This window comes from Anomalospiza imberbis, chromosome 2 (genome assembly GCF_031753505.1).
Source record: "Anomalospiza imberbis isolate Cuckoo-Finch-1a 21T00152 chromosome 2, ASM3175350v1, whole genome shotgun sequence".
In the NCBI taxonomy this organism is placed as follows: Eukaryota; Metazoa; Chordata; class Aves; order Passeriformes; family Viduidae; genus Anomalospiza; species Anomalospiza imberbis.
Window position 1 is genome coordinate 82364100 of NC_089682.1, and position 22921 is coordinate 82387020.

Sequence of the window (22921 nt, forward strand, 5' to 3'; positions counted from 1 at the left end):
GACCTGTCATAGACCTTTCATATGAGCAAGAATGTGTTTTGCATCTCCTGAAGTCATCATCATCTCTGCCTGTGTATGCATTGTTTTTTTCTGTTTGAATTGTTAACTTTTGGAGGGAGGGATTGTCCTTTAAATATTTATGCATAGCCTAAACCTCACCCTTAGCTAGGTTTGTTAGTTATTCTTACTATAGTTATCCCTAGAATTCTAACTCTGAATGAATTGGAAACACTGAGACAGTGTACAATGAACTGTTATAAAACTCACAGTGATGGCATGAGTGCCCACTGGTATTTATCATTATACCAAAAGGACCCAAATTGCAGGCAAATCTGTGTATGGCTGACCATGCCTCTCACCTCCAGAAGCTGAATACTCTGATGAAGATGATGATTATGAGGACTTGACTACAGGAGGAAACAGCACATTTGAGACACTGTCTAAAATGGATTGGTTTGATATCCGCAGCAGAAGAAAAAGGGATCTGACAACTCCCAGCAAAACAGAATCCTTGCAATACAAAGTCTGTGTCAGGTAGGTCTGCAAGATCAGCTCTTCATTTGCTTGTAATTCTCCTTTGTCACCCTTTTCATATCCACTAACTCAGCATCCAACCTAGTCATCTTCTGTGAGTCTGCATACACTGTGTGGCCTCTCTCACATGGCAGGGGAAATGGTTTCCAAACAATGGGTGAGATTTATTTACATGGTTTATGTAGACTTCAAATGTATACTGCTGATTCTTCCCCATCAAATTCTGGGGAGACTCTAAATCACTTGGCAGGCTAAAAATTTGAAAGAAATATTTTATTTAAAAAGGTAAATACAGCTACAATGTATTAGTAGCACATTTACAGAGTCCCATCACTTTCTGGAGGGATGCTTTTACATCCTTTGTGGTCACACTCTGGCCTCATAAAAAAAGAAAGGATGACTAATACTGTCTAGGAGAGAAGAGGAGATGGGATATTCTGATGTGACAAGAAATTGGCAAGTGCAGAGGTATGCAGCATAACAGTGAAACACCTGTCTTTGCTCCCATTTACAGTCTGGCATTGGTCTCAGAAGCACAAATTTGTGGCTATCCTGGGTTCCCCTTCTAGAGAGGAGCTGGATGGAAGAAGCAGGTTTTGCGCCCCAGTAGAATTTTGGTTTTCCTCTGACTTTTGTCAAAGCCTTGAAGACAGTGGTTTTATCTCTTCTTTTAAACAGTGGCATGAACAATGGCAGGGGAGGACTGAAGTTACACTAATTCCCAATGTTTACTCTCCCCCATTGAACACATATTCAGTGAATTATGTACAGGTCAAAGCATCACCTTCCCCACTAATTGCTATGTAACATTTATCAGCTACCTGATCCACTGTTCTGCATCGCTGTTCTGCTGAGTGTTAGGCTGAGGCTTAGACAATAATGTGAAATTTCTTATGGCTAAGACATGGTAGAAAAACTGAAGGCATTAATTACATCACCATTCTTCTTCCCTACACTGTGGTGCATCCTTTATGGGATGGAATATTTTACATACTAAGTGTATGTAAAATATCTTATGTCAAGGCACCCTGTGTGAGTGCAGAACAATTTCATTTTCCAGGCATAACACCACTACCTGATTTTGAGATGGTGAAAGCCAAAAAATTGGAAATCCAATACATATATTTAGTGAATAATTACAGCAATGAGGATTTTTGCCTCGAACAGCAAAGGTGATGTAAATTTGACTTAGTCCATGAAAAATTTTGATAAATTCATTTTCTGTCTCCACTTTGTAAGTAATAGAGAACAGATACTTTGTCAGTGTTGTTTACCTCCCTGGCTTCAACAGTGCCTTTAAGGTGAGATGAACTGTAATTGACAGGTGATTTTTTTTCAGCCTATCAGCTCCAAGGAAATCCTATATGAAAATCTCAGGCAAGGCACCTGGGTTTTGGATAACCATATGACTAGTTTGTATGAGTCATTTTACCTCGTGGCTCTTAATGAATTAGGCAGATAATTTCCAAATTAAAATCCACTTAGGAAAGTTAAATGGAGTGGAAAGTTTTGCTTCACCTTTAGCAAGCCTGAAAAGCCAGACTCTTCAAAGCAGCCTGGCTGTTCCATGCACATGTTCACTGCTGACCATCTCCCTTATGAAGGTCCACAGGTCCCAGAGCACCAAAGATGTCCCTGGTTGATCTCACTCTGCTGAGTGGTTTGGAGCCTGACACAAAGGAGCTCGAACAGGTTAGAAACACACTTTTCTATGCAAACTTTTATAGAGCCTTTAGAATTTTTTTCTTTGGAAATCTTTCCAAAAATCTACACAAGAGACATGGGAAAACAGATTTTTGATTGGTAGGTAGATGGTAGATAGATGGTAGATAGATAAATTGATTTTCACTATTCTCATTCTAATAAAAATATTTGCTGAGTATATACAAGAAATGTAAAGCTTGTGGTGAACAGAGTTCAGATTTCTTAGTTCCTTGTAAAAGAAATTAGGGTGAGGTTTAGCAGGTCAGTAATGTGCCTCTCCTTACCATATACTGCTGTCCTGTGACACGCCAGGACAGTGCATCCTGTGCTTGCAGAACAGAAGACAAGTAGTCTTTCAGTGGAGTTTGGTGGCAGGACACTGTGACAAGGAGATGGGGCACAGTACTCTGAAAATGTGGCCACAGAGTTTGGGGTTCTGGAGCCAGCTTGGTTGAGAGAGGTTTGCTCAGTTTTGTGCTTTCAGGGACTGTCTCCTTTAGGGAGGAAGAAAGAGGGCTGAACAAAGCAAACTAGAATATGGAAGGTGGCAGCAAAGATGTTCCTGTTCTGCTAGGTGTTTGTTTTGATTTGTTTGTTTATTTGTTTTCCTGCAGTTGGTGACAGCTTCAGACAGATACATTCAGCACTTTGAGTACAAGGAAGGGAAGGTTTTGCTCTACTTTGGTGAGGTAAGCAAACCCAATGATTTTCTAAGCCCTGTCATTTCAGATAGTATATAGACTTTTTAAAAATCTAATCATCATCTAAAAATCAGTGGAAAGAACAGAGGAAGGGAAGAAGGGAAACACACACTTTCATCTTCTACCTTTCTATGTCTAAGGAGATGTAGTTAATATTCAAGATTTGGCCTTTGGCCCAAGAGAGAAATCCTCTCCATTTCTAGTCAGGAGGGATGCTTTTTATACATGATAACAAAAGTGTTAACTGGTGGTCCTGTAAATTTCACATGGACATCTTGCATGTCAAGACCAAGATCCAGATAGTGATTAACAAATGTAAGCATCAGGACCCCTAGTCTCTGTGTATATTTCCCAATATTTTGGATAATGACTCCACCCTACATCCATTGAATTGCTTCACCTCTACAGCCAAAGCAGATATCAGTATTATTTCAGCTTTGCCATCAGAACAAGTGTTCAACAACTAGCACAGGCACAAACACTGAGGAATTGACTGAGAAGAGAGAGTTAGTTTTCTTATCAAAACTGTTCTTCCTTTTTCCTCCAGCTCCCAAATGGACCAGACCCAGATTGTATATCATTTGGGGCAAAGCAAATCAATCCCATGGGCTTGGTTCAGCCAGCAAATGCCATCCTTTATGATTTTTACAACCCTGGTAAGGGCACAGAAAAATTATACATAACTGCTTGAAAGAGAAACTCAAAAAAACCCTCCAGTCTATAGAAAGTTGATTTTGATGTAGTGTGTGAAACCACGTAATTTTGTTGAGTGATAAAAATACCAGTTTTGCATAACTGTCTTCCAGTTACTCCAGATTATCTAAACAGAAATCTTCTCAGGAACAGTTCAGTATGGACTGAAAATATGAACTTTTACACTCATGGATTTTTAAATCATATTTCCTGAGTTCCTGTTTCTCACAGTGCTTTTAAGCATATTTCACTCATGTTTTGTTTTGACAGGCTGTGTCTTTATTCATCTAAGATAGGCAATCTTAAAGATTTGACTTTTGTAGTTTGCTTGCCAGGGAAAGCAATCTTGTTCCTCATTCAAAGAAAGGTTAAATGCAAATCATCCCCATTTGCCAAAGTTATGCAAGCAATATTTGAAAATTAGGTCAAATCTCTACTTTGCCTTAATGGAGGGATCCAAGACAGTTTACACTGGGTTTAAACCACTAACTATTGGTTGCTCCTATCTTCTTCTTCTGAAACAGTGCTGTGTCAGAAGGAACAAAAAAAAAAAAAAAAAAAAAGGAAAAAAAGGGAGGAGATGCAGAGAGGGAAGAGTACAACTTAAAAAAAAAGCCCAAACAAAAATTATCCAGACTAAAGTAAAATAACATCAAGCTGTTGCCCAGCTGTAAGGCAACACCGTACGTGTTTGGGAACTGCTGATGTGCATCTGATCCCTCAGTGCTCTGCTTTCTCTGGACCAGGGAAAAGCTGGGCTGCAAACGTAATTTGTGCTGTACTGTACAGGCTTTTCCACCTGAGTTCTCCCATATAAGCTGCTTTATTCCTTGTCCACAGACAGGATGTGCAGTGTGTTCTACAGTGCTCCCAAGCACAGTGCCATGCTTTCAAAGCTGTGCCACGCCAACGTCTGCCAATGCGCAGAAGGTAAGGAATGACTGCATAAGCTGGTCTAAAAGAAGATAGTTACTTCTAGGAACAATTTACATGGGAATTGTTAAGCCCAGAAAGGACCACTGGAATTATCCTAATGTCTATCCTAATGTCTTATGCACATTTATTCTCTAGGATGTTCACAATCAAATTGATTTTTTTTTTGATAGCTAAACGCATTATATATATATATACACGTGTGCGTGTGTATGTAAAAATCCTCTATCACACCACTAAGGAAATTGTTCTGCTATTTTATTCTCTGTTATGCTGTTGTGTGAACATGGATGTGTAAACTACATCTGTCTACATATCTATGCCTATAGGGGTGTATCACTTAATTTTCTTCCCTCCAGGTCCCTGCCCAAGACAAAAATCAACTTTCAGTAAATCATTAACACAAACTACGCGTGTTAGTTTTGTCTGCTACCAACCTACTGCAGATTATGGTAAGGCATGAAAGACAACTGCTGATTTCAGCATCATTCATTTTAATAAGTATAAACCTGTAGTTTTATGTGCCCAGACCTCTCCTGAATTGAGTAGGGCTTCCCTATGCGGCCAAGAGGCTGAGGAGAAATAAACAAAGGCATGTGCAGTTGTAGTCATCAGGGCAGTGAAGTGGGAAGTAAAGGCCTTGGAAAGATGCAGCAGGATGCTGGGGGAAGGAGGAGTGGACATTATGTTACAGGGTTTAAGGAAAAACCCATGGGCCAGTACCACAATCCACTACATCAGTCATGTTACAGGATGTAAATAAATAATAGGGTTTCCATGGCATTCCATAATTCAGTAGCTTCTTCTGCAGAGCTAGATGAATATTTTTCCCTTTTTTAATTTGCCTTTCTGGCCTCTTCTTTGGATACAAAGTTGGATAAACTACAGAAGGACAGAAAAGAGTGAAAACCTAACCACAGAGGAGCTTCCTTGTAAAAATACAAAGAAAGGAATACAAATCTAGAGTCTCTTGATCAATAATTCCATGATTTGTGAGTAGATGGTACACTGGCCTCTGTTCAGACACTTGATAGAAGCACACCTACTATTCAGTCTTTGGATGCAATTTCATGTTGCCATCTGGCATCATGTTGTTGTCTGTTGCAGTATATGAGGTGGAGATCCTCAACAATACAAAGAAGAATGTTTTTGATTACTATGAGGCCAAAATCCACAAAATCCTTAAAGCATGTAAGTATCAAAATGTTTTATTCCTTTCATTCACCTGTAGAAAAACTAGGATGACTAAATGATAGCTAGCATGAGCCATGCAGATGCCTTCTTCTGCCATGGAAAAGTAGGGTCAGATACCTTTCTGCAGTAGGCTTTTTAAGAAGGCTTATTTATTGCAAGGCTTGTTTGGTGCAGCTGCCTCACTGTCCAGTTAAGCCCCAGGGCAGTTTTTTTTTGGTTCACGTTGTGCAATCCCAGAGCACACGAGCTTCAATCATTTCAGATGACAATAAACCAGAAGACACATTCCAGACTTATTGAGTCCATGGTTACAAACTGGAGCTAGCCTAAGATAAAGCCCTCCAAACACATGCATAGTGTAGATATTATGTTTTCTGCATCAACTATTTCATTTTATAGACTGTTGATAGATCCTTATTTTTTCTTGTGTGGACATATCCACTGACCTCTGTTCTGATACTAAATGATGATTTGAAGTGCTTATTACTCAACTAATTATTGAGCAATTGCAACCCTTGTGAAACAGGCTAAGAGTTGTCCACAGATACTTGCCTGAGGTCAATGAAGACAGGAAAACTTCTGGAACTTAAATTTAATAACTGTGCTAAAGAATTAGAAAGGCTTCTTTGTTGTTAGGTGCACTGTAAAGGTTTGCACAGCTCTTAGACAATGTCCTTTTTCAGGCCTGTCATCCCAGCTGCCCCCATGCAAACTTAATCAGCAGCATCAGAGAACAGTGATACTCCTCAGAATAATTTCTGGGGAAGATGTCAGATGACACGCCAGATTTCAGCTGCCGTGGTATCACGTGGTCACCAGTTCTGAGTTTGGCAGCCAGAGTTCCTTTAAAAAGGAACTTCAAAGGTTTTGAAATCTTCCCTCTCTGGAACAGAATAATTAACTCACTCCATCAGTCATTGCCCAGGGGCCTGGCACACAACTTGTGACCTATGCCCAATGTTCAGTAAAATAAGGTCCATGCTTCCTGAGTCGAGAGAGAGAGCATCTGACATACCCAGTGCTCTCCATATGGAGGGAAATTATAATGTACCTAGTGGTCAAAATACTGACTGTAGGGGATTATGGTATCCCAATGGAAAGTTGTATTGATCTCTTGAGAATACCTACAGGATTTAAAGGCTTTTGGGCTCTGGGTCCAAATGTATTTGTACGCACAACTTACTTATTTTGGTAGCAGAGAGAAACATCCTTTGAATGTGAAGTTGGAGGGAAATGGTGTCTTCTATTCCCGTATACTTGATAATTCTTTTTGGTTTGTGCTGTCAGATGCAGCTTCTGAGCATCAGGAAGGTTTCAGCAGGCTTGGGAAAGGCTGGCAGGAGGCATGAAAACATATGAGGATGAAGAAAAAGCTAGGTGTTGTTAGTTTGTGCAACTAGTTCAGTTGCCTGTGACTGAATTAGTGTTATTGTCTCTTGTATTCTCTGTGGCTCTTCTGAGTGAGGTTGGCCTCTGTTGCCATCGCCAAGTTTAGATGAGAATTAGTAGGGTAAAATCTCCTTCTCTGGACCCCATCATTATTTCTTTAAAAATCTTTGAAGTAAAGGGTTGGTTCATAGCACAGATGGAAACACTTATTTGTGTTTGGGAGTCAGCAAAAGAGAATATTGCAGTTGTGCACTTCTCAGATTACTTTGGTTATTGATAGAATTAGTGTATATGTTTTGGATGGCTAACATTTATCCTGTCCTATGAGCCCTCCAGGGACTTCCTTTAGAGGAACAGTATAGCCCATACAAAGTAGCACAGAATCTTTTTTTTTCCCTCTTCTTCCCTTCCCTCCTTTTTGAACATTATTTCCCATTCCATATTCTAAAACTTGAAGTAATTGTTTTCCTTAAATTCCACTTGGATGCTTTGAAACATTAAATTTCAACTTTCTTTTTAATTGGAGATTTAAAATTGAAAATTACATAATAACCACTCAAGGTAATGACTCAGATGCTTATGATCACACTGTCTGAATTGCATTAGGCTATTTGTGAAGCATATGAACCGAGAAACACCTTAGTAATTTAAACCAAATGAGGCATAACGTCATCATTTTCTCAAGTAGTTCTGACCCATCTCTGCATTCCATGAACAAAATGAAAATTCAGGACACCATGTAGCATAGGAACAGCAAAAAGGTCTTGGGTTATATGAGAAAACATACAGGATTTATATTCTCTCTAAAAATATAGATGTATAAGTAACATATATAACTGATACAAGTTTTACCTAGGTGGTAGATAAGGTTCTTAAAGTTAGGTTTCACAGATTAGCAGTCTCTGCCAAATTCTCTGAAATCTAATTAATGTTAGAATATTCCACTTCAGTTTTGTTCTACTTTTAGAATTTTGATGACTAGTCTTTCCATACTTGTAATATAATACTCTATATTAGAGCAGATGATACACAAGATTCTGTTAACTGATGAAAAGACCATGGTGTAATTTACATGTAATTTAAAGTGGTTTAATACTGAATTTTTACAGGAAATTTCAAATTAGAGTTAGAAAGAGAGTAAGAAATTATAATATTGCTGTTATTTACTTTTTTTTTTTAATGGACTTTGAAAACTGTTGTTCTAGTTTAAAAACATAGTGTCCTCATGACCTGAGACTGGTCAGAGGAATAAGCATCTTTTCAACTCTCATGTAATTGCAGTATCTGAGCAGCCAACTCATCTGCCTTGGATGTCCACTTCTGTAGTGGGCAGTGCAATCCTGTATTAATAAACTTCTGGGCCAGAATCCAGACCAGAATCTTCTAAGTTACTTTAACATGGAGATCACCAGGAAATTGTCCTGTGTATCAGATTCAAAGGGAAGAGCATAAAGACTGCATTAGCAAAGTTCAGGTCAGATGTACTAAGGAGAGTGAGATTTTAATACTGTCTGCTGCATTGTTGAGCCTCAAAATGTTTGAATTTAGTTCGCTAGCTTTTAAGACCACCCTGAACCTGAGCATTCTGCAATGGAAGACAGCAAGTTTTCTATTTTTCTTGGCTTTTCCTTCAGTCTCTGAGATTTAAGCAAACTCCATAAGGCCTGAAGAAGGCCTAAGCTCTATAGGAAAACATCTCCTTCAATAACTACTGCAACCACCACGACAACCAGCTAAGGCAAAAGTAGCTTACTTTTTGTCAGGTTGCACTAAGGGAAATGTATCCTACCATAGCAGGGCCATTTATTCACATGTCAAGTGCCAATTCCCAAGTGAAATATTACCTTGGCTTAGCAGTGGGGCAAATGATCACAGGGGGTTGTGTCCTGTGGCTTACAGTTCTTCTCTCTGTTGGAAAGGTTCATGGGGTTTTCTCTTCTTGTCCCATAGCTGCGGATGAAAGCATCCAAGTGGGTGAGCACCGACAGTTCCTATCACGCTCCATGTGCAAGTTAAACATTGTCCCTGGCAAACGCTACCTGCTCATGGGGAGGGATGGGCAAACAGTGGATTGCAACAACAAGTAAGTGCAAAATGGTCTCTGGGCAGCAACAGCTGCTACCATGGACCATAAACCCAGAGGATACTCAATCTATTAGAATACCTCCAGAAAGTAAAGGCAGTACCAAATTTCTCAGGGGATGATTCTGCTGGATTGACTAAAATGCAAAGTGTTCCACTCCATAGGCAAAAGTGGAGCTATGAAGAGGACGTGAGCCACCCAAATCTATTGGCTTATGGATCTGTGGTTCCCAGACTTCTCAGAATCAAATCTGGCCCTGGTTCCCCTTGGTCAAAAACTCACAGCTAGAAAAGGAGAATGGGAAAAGCTACCCAGTCCATCTACTGCAGATGCCTTAAACGGCTCCTGTGTTTGCAGAATTGTGGGACCATGACTAAGAGCAGCTCCCAAGGTTGCTGTTACACCGTGCATGCGAGTAGCATATTCTTCTAATTTCTCACTATCACACTTTAATGAAAAAAAGGGATATTATCTGAGTGGGAATTTAGCATGACATTATCAAATATTCAGGGAGGAAGACATCCTGAATGTTTCATTTCCCTGCACAGAATTGGACAAAGGTAATGCCTCTGAAAGCTCCTAGGGAGGACATCTCCATCAAGCTGTGAGCACCACTTCCTAAAACCTTAAAAAGTCTCATTCCCATCTCTATATGACATCAAAGTGAGTGCTTAGGTCAGTGGCCTGCTTCAAAAGAAGCCTGATAGGGACTGGAGTGTCCCAGCAGAGGTTTAATCTCCAACATCTTCTCCAATTAACGTGAAATACTGGAAGTTACATGGCTTCTCATTGGTATACTCTGTTGAAACTAAACTTCCCTTCACTGTCCCCCTGGTGTGCACTTGGGCCTTTTGTGTCATTCTGGAAACTCTAACAGAAACTTAGCCCAAGCTTATCTGACATACTCACAACACAAGTCAGCCAGGTCTGTCCCAGCTTGGCACTGACACATCCCAGACTTTGTTCAAAGCTCAGTTAACCTGCTGGTGAAGGCAAGTTTCTTGGCTAGTATACCTCTTGATTTCAGAGATGCCTCTGTGGAGGGATGCTAGGTTATTACACTATCCCATTGCTCCATGTCAGGAATAATGACTAGCCTTTACCTGTCCCATTTTCACTCAGGATGCAATACTTACTTGATGCACAAGCCTGGGTGGAGAAAATTCCAGAGGACAGTGAGTGCCGCAGCACTCTGCGCCGGCAGAGCTGTGCTCGCCTGCAGGACTTCCTGAGCATCTCTGACAGCCTGTGTCATGTCTGAACAATGGCTCTGACCCCCACATTTCTCTGGGACCGCAGCTCACCTTCTGCCAGAATTCTTCCTGCAAAGCCTGTGCATCCCAGTGGCACCTGAAACATTGCAGGGCTGCTTCCATTGCTGTTTCACTGATTGGGGTATCCTCTTGTGGATGTGTGTGTGGGTAATACAATAAAAATGCAGTTCCTCTACTAGTTACTGTGTTTATTGTACCTGACACTGGGGAATAGAGAGCAGGAGTTTGTGTCTTCTCGAGCTATTCTACAACAGTGCAATTATCCTGCAGAGAGTCAAAAGGAAAACATATTGTACATTGCCTGATTAATTCCTGCAGTCCCGGACAAGGAAAAATTATTTTTAAAAGACCAAGACATTTTCATGGGTCAAAAAGAAAATTGGGCCTTACCTGTGTTACACTGCTGCTGAAAGAGAAGAGATACCAACACTCATGCTTCAACACATCAGCTGGTTTCTGGTTGTAGCTGTGACTCCTGCTAACCCCGTGGCTGGATTCCATACTCTTCTAAAGCTGGAACTGGAAGGGGTACACTGACCATGCCCTGTGTTGGATCCGGGAGTCTTCAGCACTCTGTAGCCACAGGTCTTTCAAGCTTTTCTTTTTCTAGAGTTTAACTCAAAACTACTCTTTTCTTAGGATAAGAAAATGTTTTGGTAATGCTGATAAGCAGAAGACTTTCAACTACAGGCTTTGCTTCTTTAGCTTGCCATCAAAATGCCATTTGGCAGTCATGTCTGAAGCAGAGAAGAACTGGGTAGGTCAGCATCCTCAGATGCACGCACCACTATTTGTGCCAGCAGCTACTGAGCACAAACATTTGCCACCTGGACTGCTTGTGCTACGTTGCAGTAAAAATAAGAAAGGCTTGTGTCAGTGATATGATAATTAGTAGGTCCATGCTGAGGTGGTTAATTGGGAGTCAAATGACCCTACTGATAGGAAGGGCAACAGTGATGTTCATGTGGCCAAGATATTACACTGCAGCAGCACCTATCAAAACAGCTCCAGCACAAGAAATTTCAGATTCACAGAAGACAGTTCATTGCTGTGTGCCTGAACAGCTATCTTTGAAGGCTGCAAACTCAAATTTAGCATCAGCTGAAGCAGGACACCAGCAACATCTTCCTCTCAGCTGCCAAGCATTGCAGCTTGGATGGAGGGTAGGGAAGGCTCATTTCAGGAAAACCTCAATACTTCATCACATATGTAAAAGAAGATAAGAAACCTACTGAAGATGTAAGATAGACACTTAAGTTGACAGAAGACCTTGAGGTTTGCCCCAGCTTTCACATTTATGAAATGTGATTGTAATGCCTCGTTATTCATTATCTTTACTTTATTACACAGCTTATATAAATGTCAGTGTGATATGGCAGAATACAGCTGAGGTCAGTAAAACAAGTACTAATTTCTATTAATATAAGGTAAAGAATAGGCTGTTCCACTGACATACTCGTTATCCAGTAAGTCTGACAATATTTATGGAAGAATACCTATAAGGTTAAGAGCCAAATCCTTCCTTTCCACTCCACAAGGCTTAAGTTAAATACCAATGTCTGGCCCTTCTGCTGTGTGGAGTATATCAACAGCTCAGAGGTTCTTGCCTAGAAAACAAATCACCAAATAATTGCAACACTCAAGACTCTGTAAAGTGTGGTGAAAGCATAATTAAAATTTTATATCAGGTCAAACATACATTTTTAAATATTTTCTTCCATTTTACTTGCAGGTGACTCTATGCTGGAACTGCTTAGTGTCTAACTTTGCAAATGCAGTCTAAATGTGGAAGCTGTGTGTGATAATTAAACTTATTTTGGGGGCAGAGGACCCAAACGTGCTCTATGTTAACTCTGCCAATTGGGACATCTTTGCTTCCTAGGAAAATCTTTAAATATCTCTGGCCTAGGAGCTAGCATAGAACTGTCTCTATCTCCCTGTATGTTTCTGCCCCAAACTCCCAAACATACTCATAGGGAGAGGAAAGACAATGGTGGAATTATTCTGTGCTGCCACAGCTGTTAACATTTGCAGGTAACGCAGTGACAGACCTGCTGAAGACTTGGCCAGAACCATGGAGGCCTTCTGGAGAGCTTTGGAAGCATTAATTTCTCCTTCAGCTGCCACAACCTGAAAATGAACCAAAATGGAAATGGCATGGAAGCACTGCCCATAGTGGTGAAAATCCAGCTTTATAATGAGGAGAAAACAAACTAGTTTGGATTCCTGGAACCATAGGACAAGAGGAAATGCCTTTAAGTTGCTAAGGGGAGGTTCTCATTGGATATTAGGAAAAAAATTAGGTTTTCAAGCATTGGAAGAAGATGCCCAGGGAAGTGGTGGAGTCACTAACCCTAGTGGTCATTTAAAGGGTATGTAGATGTGGTGCTTAGAGACGTGGTTTAGTGGTGGACTCAGCAGTGCTGGGTTTAAGGATTGGACTTGGTGATCTGAGAGGTCTTGTCCATCCTAAAAAAGTCTGTGGTTCTATGACAAGGAAATGAAAGCCTGCAGGTGAACACTGTCATGGGTCTCACCTTAGCTTTTGTCTCTTCAGCAGCCTCTGTTTCAGCTGCCATTGCCCTCTGCATGGCCATAGGGATCCAGATGTCTTTGATCTCCACATGGGCTACTTTGACTCCCCACTGCTCCGTGGCACTGTCGAGGGTAGCCTTGGGGACAAAAAGCATGCCAGGAAGAGCACAGTACTGGCAGAGGGAAAGCCACGTTGTGCTCCCTGCTTGGACAGAAGGATGGGGCAAACCTGCACAGCAGAAAGAGGGATGCTCGAGGGGCACCAGCACTCAGCTTAGTGTGTGACAGTGGGTACCACAGCCTCAGGAAACACTTGCTGGTCAACACCAGTGTCTCCTCTGTGGCTTCTCTCCTGCCTCCTAAATTATGATCCCCATCCTTTTCTTAGGTGGGCACTTACTAAACTTCTCCCTTTTACAAAGAAATACTACAGCAACCTCCTTAAACAGCACAACATGACGAAAGTACGCCATGGGTGAGACATAGCACTGGCTGCAGCAGGACTGGTAAACTCATTTGTGCTCCAGCTCCTGGGCACTCCTGCAATCCACACCACCACCATGACCTTGTCTCTGTGCAGCCACTCTCCTGGCTGCAGAGGGTACAGTCTCTCTTTGGTCTGACTTACCTCTCACTGAAATTGGGTATTGGATTTTTCCTCTGCTCTCTCCCTGGCTGCCAAATCAAAAAAGAAATCAGATGGCCTTTTAAAGCATACAGCAACTCAATTTTGTGCTCTTAGTTGTAATGACAAGAGACACAAGCCTTGCCTCAATGCAGGGTCTGCTCAAGACAGAGCTTCCCCTGAGAAGATCTCTTTCTCCATGTTTGCAGCTGCCTCTATGCAAGGGCTAAGCTGATTTCTTTTTTAAATCACTGGATAATTTCAGAATTTTAATTGCTTTTTGATAGAGATAACTCTGCTACAAGAGCCTGGGGAAATACCTTTAGTATAACTCTTTCTGACTCTAAGCAACAAGATGTATAATTGAAAAAAAAAATTAAACCATAAAGGGAGATTATGTTATCCTTGTTGAAGAAAGATTATTTCTAATTTTCTACTCCCCAGAAGACACCTCAGTGCTTGTGAATTTTGGGTGCCAGATTTACCTGGATACTGTGTGCAATCTCTTCACGACCTGCGAGCAGCTGAGCCAAGCTCTGTGTACCCAGAACGTTTCTCAGGGCTGCTGTGCCAGAAGCAAGGTTGCAGAGTGGACATCAGTGACATTGGCAACAGCACTGACAGCGCTGTGGATCCCGTAGTGCACCACCCCATCCACCTGGGCAGCAAAAGCATCCCTTGTGAGAATCTGCATTTGAGAAATGCACACAGTCACAAAGTTCCAACAACACATCCTTTGCCTAGGGAGGGGATATATTTTTTTAACCCTTAGTGAGTAAAAGGCACTGCTAATTCAAAGAAACTAAGAATTTTTTTTTATTTCTTTGTCATTCCCCCAAGAAATTACTTCAAGAGACCTGTCCAGCATCAACAACGTTTAAACTGGGGGAAAATGCTTTACATACCCTCTAAATAACCCTTCAATAGTAAGTGAATCTCATAATTTGAATTAATTTCTTTTGCAATAATAAATGATAGCTATCCTCTTTCTTTCTTGTAAAAGGGTCCATTAATGAGTTTATACATTTCATGCAGCTTGGAAGATCTGTGCTACTTTCCCTAAACACTGTATTTGTAAGAAACACCAACAAATTAAAACAAAAAAAGTGCAAGAAATTGTGAGAAGAAACTGAAAGAAATATTTAAGCATCATAGAAGAGTTGTCATTTTCTGCCAGACAGGTTTCTTGTGCCTCAGAAGGCAGCTGGCCTCAGTGGAGAACTGATGATGCTCTACTATCACTTCCCCCTTCAGCATCTTTTGCTTGCAAGTGACTGCTTCACAAAAACCCTGCCAAACGATGCAAAAGCCTGGCCAAAAGCTGCTAAGCCTTATACAACACAAGTTCTGCAACCATCTTCCTTCCAGCCTCACATTTTGGGGGAGCCATTTTTCATTTCACACCACACACCCCTGCACCCTATGCTCTGAGAAAAGGCTCTGTTTACAAAAATATATTAGCCAAAAAAAATCTCCTGGGGAACACAGTAGGAAATTCTGGGGGCCCAAAGGGTCTTGGAGCTGCCTCTTCTCCCTCTGCTCTTTGTTTAAAGAAGGGGACAGCAGTGTCAACTCCATTAGCAGAAGAATTTTTCTGCCATGGGGCTGAGGCTACAAAGAGCCTAAATTTGATCAGAACAGGATTGCTCAACAACTAATCCTTCAGATTAAATTTTTCAGTCAAAATTTGCCAACAAAATACCAGAAGATTTATCCTACTTGGATGTAAGATGTAGGATCCATTCCTGCTTGGACCTGAATTTTGTGGAAGATTGTCTGCTAATTCCTGTTAATTTAGTGGGATTTGTTACCCCTGGGTAATTTGCCTTTCCAGACACATGTAGAAGGCTCTTTTGAATGGTGAGCTACATGTCAGATCCAATTTCATTAGGACATTAATTTACAGCTGGGATTTTTGTAGCCTGCTCCTCTCTTGTCCTCCCTGTCTCACATTCACACTTGTAACTCCCTTCCCTTATTTTTGAAATCACAGTTCTGAACACCAGCTTGACCTGCAACAATGCATCTGCAGATTTTCATTAGGGGAATCATAGAATAGTTTGGGTTGGAAGATAAAAGATCACTGAGTTCCAACCCACCTCCCATGGGCAAGGACACCTTCCCCTAGACCTTGTTGCTCAGAGCCCCATCCAACCTGGCCTTGAACACTCCCAGGGATGAGGCACCCATAATTTCTTTGGGCAAGAAGTTATTTTGTAAGCAGCTTGAAATCCAGAAGATACAGCAGAAAAGCTAAATTCCATATGGTAGATAAATTCTATATGGTAGCTCAGCATGGCAAAATGACAAAACATGCATTATTTTTGATTGTGCCATGAATCTGCTCCTGTCTTAGATGGCCACGAGGGAAGTTACCTTTTGTGTAGGAATCTTACAGGTAACGGTCCTAAGATCAACCTTGATAAATGTACCTGTACATGGAAGCACAAGGATCATTCCTGAAAAATAAAAATTATTAGATGAAACACCTCTGAAACTAAAGTCCAGATCCAGGTATCTTAGAGAAAACAAACAGATGGAAATACCCACAGCATTTGGAATAACACCCTGCCTTATCACTGCAGCTGTCCTTTCTTCTTAAAAGACATGACAACAGTGATGTTTTGCATTTTCAAATAACAGAGGGAAATGCAGATATCTGCAAATAATGTGAACTTATTAGAGCTTAATGACCTAGAACTCTTGTCTGGAAATGGGCACCTTGAAGCTCTTGTCTGAAGTTTGCCATGGGACTTTTGGCAAAAATTCCTTCCATGCCTTTAATTTTCCCTTTTTAAATCACAAGCCGTGTATGGTTCAGTATGTGTCCTCAGGAAAGACATCACCCAGGTCCAGATTCCTGCACCACATGAGAAACACTGTCCCAGGATGTGACAAATCCTGTGAAGGAGTCACCACTGTCCTTCACTAGAGAGGGAGACTGTACATAACTTCCAACCTCAGCAGCTTGCTTTGGTGCCCAGAGCCACACAGAAGGGCTCTGTACCTAGCTGCTCTTTGAACCACATGACTACTATTCAAGAGGAAGGACAGTACCTGAAAAGGACTTTTTCCTGTTATTTCAACTTCTAGTTTGTCCATTTCATAGGCCAGAAGTGGTAACTGCACCAATGCAAACTCCTTATGTAGCTGGGTTTGGTTTGTGATTTGCAAGCTGGTCCTAGGGAGCAGCCTCAGTATAACTGCTGAGTGTCCCTGCCCTGACACAGTTACCATTTTCAGAGCAGAGGACAGCTAAGGAGCTGGCAGCAACAAGCTGTGTTGGAAGTGGGGTGCAGAGAGAGAGGCCACAGTCACACAAAAATACTGTGGCAGACTTGAACACTGCATTTAAACCTGCCTGCAGTCCCCTGACAGTGTGTGCAGCATGAATGCATCCTTCTGTTGTCCAAATTGCTCAGCAGCAAAGTCATACCTGGTATCAAGGTCCTCAAACTTCTGTGCCATGACAGGAGCGTGGCTGTATCTTCTCTTCAGAAAAGTAAACAGTCTGCAGGTTAAGGAACTGCAGTAGAGGGGACCTTCTCATTCCCCTCTATGCTATGAAGAAGGATTTCATGGAACCTCTGCAATTTTCTATGTAGTCTGGGTGCATTGTAATAAAATAAACCCAGAGGACTTTAACAGAGAAAAACTGCATGTATTCACCTGGTCCCTTTGCTTTCTTAGACGGAATACCTCCCAGACGAAATACAACAGCACGTTCATATTCTCTCACAACCTAGGAAAATATTTTAAATTTAGAATTTTACAACTAATTCTATTTTCATTCCCTGGTTCTTTAATCTTTGGCAATCATATTAAATGTGAAGAAAGTACAAATATTATAAGAAGCAACAAAGCTGCAAATCACTTTCTTCACATCTTCTATTTGCCTCATGATTTGCTGGAAAATCTCAGCCCCTGCCCATGGAAACAGGTAATAAAACAGATCACATATGAAAGAATTAACAGTGATCTAAAAAGGACACCTCAGAGTTCTCTCAACATCAGCAGCACACTCAGAAGAGTTGTAGGCAAAGGGGCTCTCACCTCAGGTAATCTAAACCACTTCACTTAGTGCATCACAACTACTGGAGGCTGGCATTCAACTGATGTTTAACTGGAAGTTTAACTGATGATGAATGTTGAGACTGGAAGAAATTAAATTAAGAAGTTGTGGCAACACAGAACACTTGTAAAAGAACCTGTGTGGATCTTATTTCCAGAGCACATCTTTGCTACAAACACTTATGATTCCCAAAATGTGAATGTGAGGTGCCTTGTCTTAACTAAATCAGTAAAAAAGTAACAGCAATGATAATAGAGCATTCTTCATGTGCCTCAAATCCTGATAGCTTACCTTAATACATGCCCAGATGGAAATAGGAAAGGTAATAAGCACCAGGAGGAATGAAAGGGAAACTAGGATCCAGCCACAGACACCAATTCCTTCCCGCCTGTCAGCTATAAAAAATATAAGAGCAATGAATGCAAAATTTGAGAAGTCATCCCAGGGATGTACACCTAGCCCAGCTGCAATCATATGGGACCATAAAGTCCACAGAAACTCACTCCCTCTTCCTCCCTCCCATCACCCAAAGAAAGCCATAAAACACCTAACCAAACATTCAACTTTATGGCCGTTCAGCACAGAAGGAAAATGAAAGATATTACCAAAGCTGGGGGCTGTGAAGGAGAAATAAATGAATGAGTGGAGTAACAATGAGTATGAAACTATCAGATAGGGCAAAGGGTTTAGTTTGTGTGAAACAGATAACAAGGGGAAGTCTTGCTTTCTTTAGATGGATATTTTTAGGAATATTCATAGGCCAGTCCATCCACTGGACCATAAATTTCAAAATTTGTTCTTGTCAAAATGCATGCCCATGCATTTTAAGCAGTTGTCTTCTTGTGATCAGCTCATCTCATCCCAAAATTTCATTCTGATGAAATAAAACAAATAAAAACTAATTTCATTATTTTAGTGCCTGAAAGGAAGGCAGTAGTATGCTAAGTTATTTCAAAGATGTAGGGCAGCACTGGAAATTTCTGATACCAAATAAAACTCACATGCAGACAGAAATGAGAAATAGGAAACAATTCAATTTATACTCTGTAAGAAAAAAAAAAAAAACAGCTTGTCAGGACCCTGAAACAGGATGAGGCTCCCTCATCTGTAAGGCACGAGCTGGCAAACCAGCAGAGCAGGACTGACAATTTTGTCAGAGCATTCCCAGCAACTAGTGTACTTCACATTACACTAGTGGTGTGGCAGGCTACAACAGGTACATAAAGTACCAGAAGTCAAATGTCTTTTAATCAGTGGAAAGAGATCAAGGAAAGTCACAGAATAGGCATCATTCCTAATTCTTAATTTGAAATCTGAGCAAATTAATAATGGAGGGATGTTTTGTTCAGCAGAACTCAATGTTTTTACTTTCTCTTAATTTCACATAAATGACCAGCTTACAGAAAATATCTGAAGATCATTTTCTCCAGTGACAAATTTGGTTATGAATAACCTCCTCAAAAGCAATTTTGGGCTGTAGCATTATCTACCATCATCCACCTGAGCCCACTGTGAAGACGCCTGGTGGGAAGGACACAATCCACAGACAAGGGGAATAGATGGGAAAAAGTGCCAGCACTCAGCAGATTGATACTCAAGCAGCTGAGACAATTTAGGGGTCAAGATATCACCCCTAACCACCACGGGCAAAAAGCATGCATCCAAAACTTGACAAAGTACAATTGAATCCTTCTCCACAAGAACTCTCTTAGAGATCCTGATGCCAGTTAATAATGTAGGCTACAATTAGAAAAGGAGAACATGAAAACATGCCTTTGAATGAAACTCCTAGCTCCCCCAAACCACCACAGATCTTCTCTGATTACCCCAAAGTTTCAAACCATTTAACCACACAACAAATTAAAGACTCTAGAAAAAAACAACAGTGAAGAACCAGTCACAATCCTATGTATCATTGACCTGAGTTTGCCATCCCTGTGTATGGATTATAATAGCCATGACCACCAAACACCTCACTTGACTCTTTAGTCCAGAGCTAATCAGGAGTTGCAATGCACCACAAAAATGGAGAGCTCATCACTCAGCAATTGTGGAAAAACTCCAGGGTACTGGAATAAGATTCACTTAATTTTTTCTTGATGCAGCCATTAGGGTACATCACAAACACACTTGGTAAACAAACTCATGATGTGGGTTTCACATTTGGAAAGCAAATGAAAAACTCAGTGTGGGCAAAAATCTCCCAAGCCTCCTACAGCAACAAAAAGATAGAGTAGACTCAGCCTCTTTAACCACCATGCTTTCTACCTTAATCTTTCTGCTTTGTCCTAAAGGCTGAAAAATTCTTCTGTCTTCCCTAACTAGATCCTATTTTCCTCTCTCCAGTCCATCCTTCCATACAGAAGAGTATCAATAGCTGAATCAGCCTTTTTCATCCATGGGGTCATGTTGGCAGAAGGTAGATGCTGATGCATCCTGGCAGGGCAGCATGAGGCACCTTGTTCTGTCACTTACATTGGCAGATACTGAGTTTTCATCTACAGCCTATGTCAGACATCAAATGCAAAACAAATGTACTTTTTTTGTTTGGTTAGTTCTGCTCCTTTTAATATTATTGAGAAAAAGCCCACTCGCGCACACAAAACAAGGTTTACCAATTAGATGTTCTCTGTTCGTTTTCTTGGGTCTCTCTGTCTGGGGATCCATCCCCTTAGAGGGAATCTCTGATCCCCTCACAGATGAGACAACAGCGTACCTTGAAACTGCAGGGCTTGTGCAAGATGCTGAAGAGGGAAGCAGGATGAGAGAAGGAGAAATCCCCCGCATGAGAGTCTTCTGGGAATTAGTTACCCTGGTAAGGAGATGATATTCACAAACACCCAGTCTCGTGTCTCTGATGTAACTGGATGGTATTGTAGATCCTCTGTCCTCTGTCTAGGGTGCACTTGGCCCAGCTGGTCTTAGGTCCCAAAAAATACAAGTTGGAAATAATTTCTGTGAATCCATTGCCAGAGATTAAAACATCCACAAAAAAGACAGGAAGATAAAATTAAGTCCTGTGAGGAGCAGCCGAGGTACAGCCTGAAGAAAATGAGGCTCAGAGGAGATCTTAACACTCTCTACACTGCCTGAATGTATGTTGTAGCAAAGTGAGGATTGGTCTCTTCTAAAGAAACAAGCAACATTACAAGAATAAATGGCCTCAAGTTGTGCCAGGGTAGGCTTAGATTAAATATGAGGAAAAACTGACTTCACCAAAAGAGTTGCCAAGCATTGGAACAGGCTATCCAGAGAAGTGGTAGAGTCTCCCTCACTGGTGGCATTTAAAGAACATGTATATATGGCACTTAAGGATGCAGTTTAGCAGTGGACTTGGCAGTGCTGGGTTAATGGTTGGACTGGATCTTAAGAGGTCTTTTCCAATCTATGATGCTATAAAGCAAGGCAGAGATTGCATGCTGCTCCTCTGCTATTCTGGGGCTCAGCTGCTGTTCAGATCTCAAACATCAGCATAATAAATAAAACTCCAGGTGAGGTCTCCAAACTGTATAGAATAGCTCACCACACCCCTCTTCACACTGTCCCATCAGTACATACTGAGCCCTGTTGAGCTGGATAACCTAGAAACCATAGCAGAAGCATTTCAGCTCCCAATCCTTAAAATTGTCCCCCAAGTAAGAGTATTTTTCACAAAATATTTTGACAATCAAACTAATGGAATTTCAGACTAAGCCATTTCTGAAAGCTGTAGCAGCAGAGGGCAACCCTCTCAAAGGACAAGGCTGTTGCTTGTTATTTTAATAAAATATGAGGTGCTTTTTTCATATGTAATTTATGAGTTTGATACATAACTGCATTAATTACAGGGCTGGTTTTTGTGGGCATCTGTTATCTAGGATATCTGTGAAAATCTGGCTTCATTTCACCCAAGTCTTCCTCCTGGCCAGTAATCACCCTGGCCCCAGCTGATTATTCCCCAGAGAATCCTTTTTCAGTCTCACAGAGAGGAAAGTAGACCCCTGAACTGACATTTTAAATCCCACTGAAAGCCATAAGCACAGTCTGAAAAATCAGGATTGACATGCTTATTGCAATATGCTCCCAAAAATGTGACAATATTCATTTTAGGCCATTTGTAGCATTTTCATCATTATTTGACTTCTAAACATTTGAACTCTTATGATCACACCTCTTCAGGACAGACACTTACTGGCAGGGTAGTATGTATGAGCAGTGACAAGAGAAATGTGGTTTAATTATTTCAGAAACAAAAACATAATACGTAAAACTATCCCAACAATTTTTTTTAATTTTAGAGTAAAACTAAAGTTATTGAAAATAGCTTAATTTTGAACCATTTGAATGCCACAATTTAAAAAGCTTTTTATACTATCAGATAAATGAGCAGCACATACTAAAAGTTAACAGATATAATTGCTCCCTGTTTATTGACAACTCCCTGAGGTGACTGTAAATAGAGGTGAGTAAAGAAGATGTTTTGTGTTTGTGTTCAGGAACATCACAATATCAGTTTTGTTTCATTTTAATGTAAGCTGCACTGTTATTCTCTTTTCAAAATTTTGAAATCAAAGTCAGGGCACTCTTAACACTTTCTCCTTGGGACTATACTGGGGCATGTGGACAACTCATGTCCCAGATTACTACAGACCACTCAGAGATTAAAACACATGAGAGCTCTGGTGCAAAGCAGTTTACAAGCTGCAAGTTCACTGGTGCTGAACAGCCTGGTGCACTGCTGTGACAGAGCCACAAAGACTGAGCTCAAAGCTGCTTCAGCAGAATTTACTGACTTAGAAGCCACATCAGATGACCGGTTTGGGCTGCTCACAGTCCAGCTATTTCTGCAGTTTTATACTTGTGATATAGCTAAAGCCTTCAACTGCTATTCCAAAATCAGCATGAGGGCTCAGGCATGATCAGGTGCTTACCTGTAAGCACATCATTCTTCAACATTCCTCTGCAACAACTGCTACATTTACAAGCAGCACGAGTCCTTTACGATGTCTCTACAATGTCTACTTTCTCCCACTTACCTCATCATCCAGTTGTAGAGACTTAATCCACAGCCATTTGTAAACAGTGCCAATCCCAAAAATGAAAAAAAGAATTGTCAGGCAGTCCCCACATGAGATTTGCAAACAAAGTTGTAGATTTAAATTTTCCTTTTTCTGACCCTCTTAGGCCCATATCACTTTCCCTATA

General features: G+C 40.9%; 2 protein-coding genes across 2 annotated transcripts in view; one reads left to right on the plus strand and one right to left on the minus strand.

Moving 5' to 3' along the window:
• Positions 1 to 10683, plus strand: part of LOC137469385 (complement C4-A-like) — a 40913-nt gene extending 30230 nt beyond the window's left edge. Inside the window, exons 33-41 of the mRNA XM_068182073.1 lie at positions 366 to 534; positions 2139 to 2226; positions 2853 to 2927; positions 3487 to 3595; positions 4473 to 4562; positions 4925 to 5017; positions 5673 to 5756; positions 9099 to 9231; positions 10354 to 10683. Of these exons, the coding sequence (XP_068038174.1) occupies positions 366 to 534; positions 2139 to 2226; positions 2853 to 2927; positions 3487 to 3595; positions 4473 to 4562; positions 4925 to 5017; positions 5673 to 5756; positions 9099 to 9231; positions 10354 to 10492 (980 nt within the window). The 3' untranslated portion in view covers positions 10493 to 10683. The remainder of the gene's footprint in view (positions 1 to 365; positions 535 to 2138; positions 2227 to 2852; positions 2928 to 3486; positions 3596 to 4472; positions 4563 to 4924; positions 5018 to 5672; positions 5757 to 9098; positions 9232 to 10353) is intronic.
• Positions 10684 to 11737: 1054 nt separating this feature from the next.
• STOML3 (stomatin like 3) lies at positions 11738 to 22909 on the minus strand. Its single transcript, XM_068182070.1, is given in 9 exon segments — positions 11738 to 12635; positions 13043 to 13177; positions 14151 to 14230; positions 14233 to 14353; positions 16042 to 16124; positions 17335 to 17407; positions 18029 to 18132; positions 20353 to 21318; positions 22753 to 22909. Coding segments are annotated over 8 exon segments (969 nt in total). The 5' UTR covers positions 20525 to 21318; positions 22753 to 22909; the 3' UTR covers positions 11738 to 12434.
• Positions 22910 to 22921: the final 12 nt, after the last annotated feature.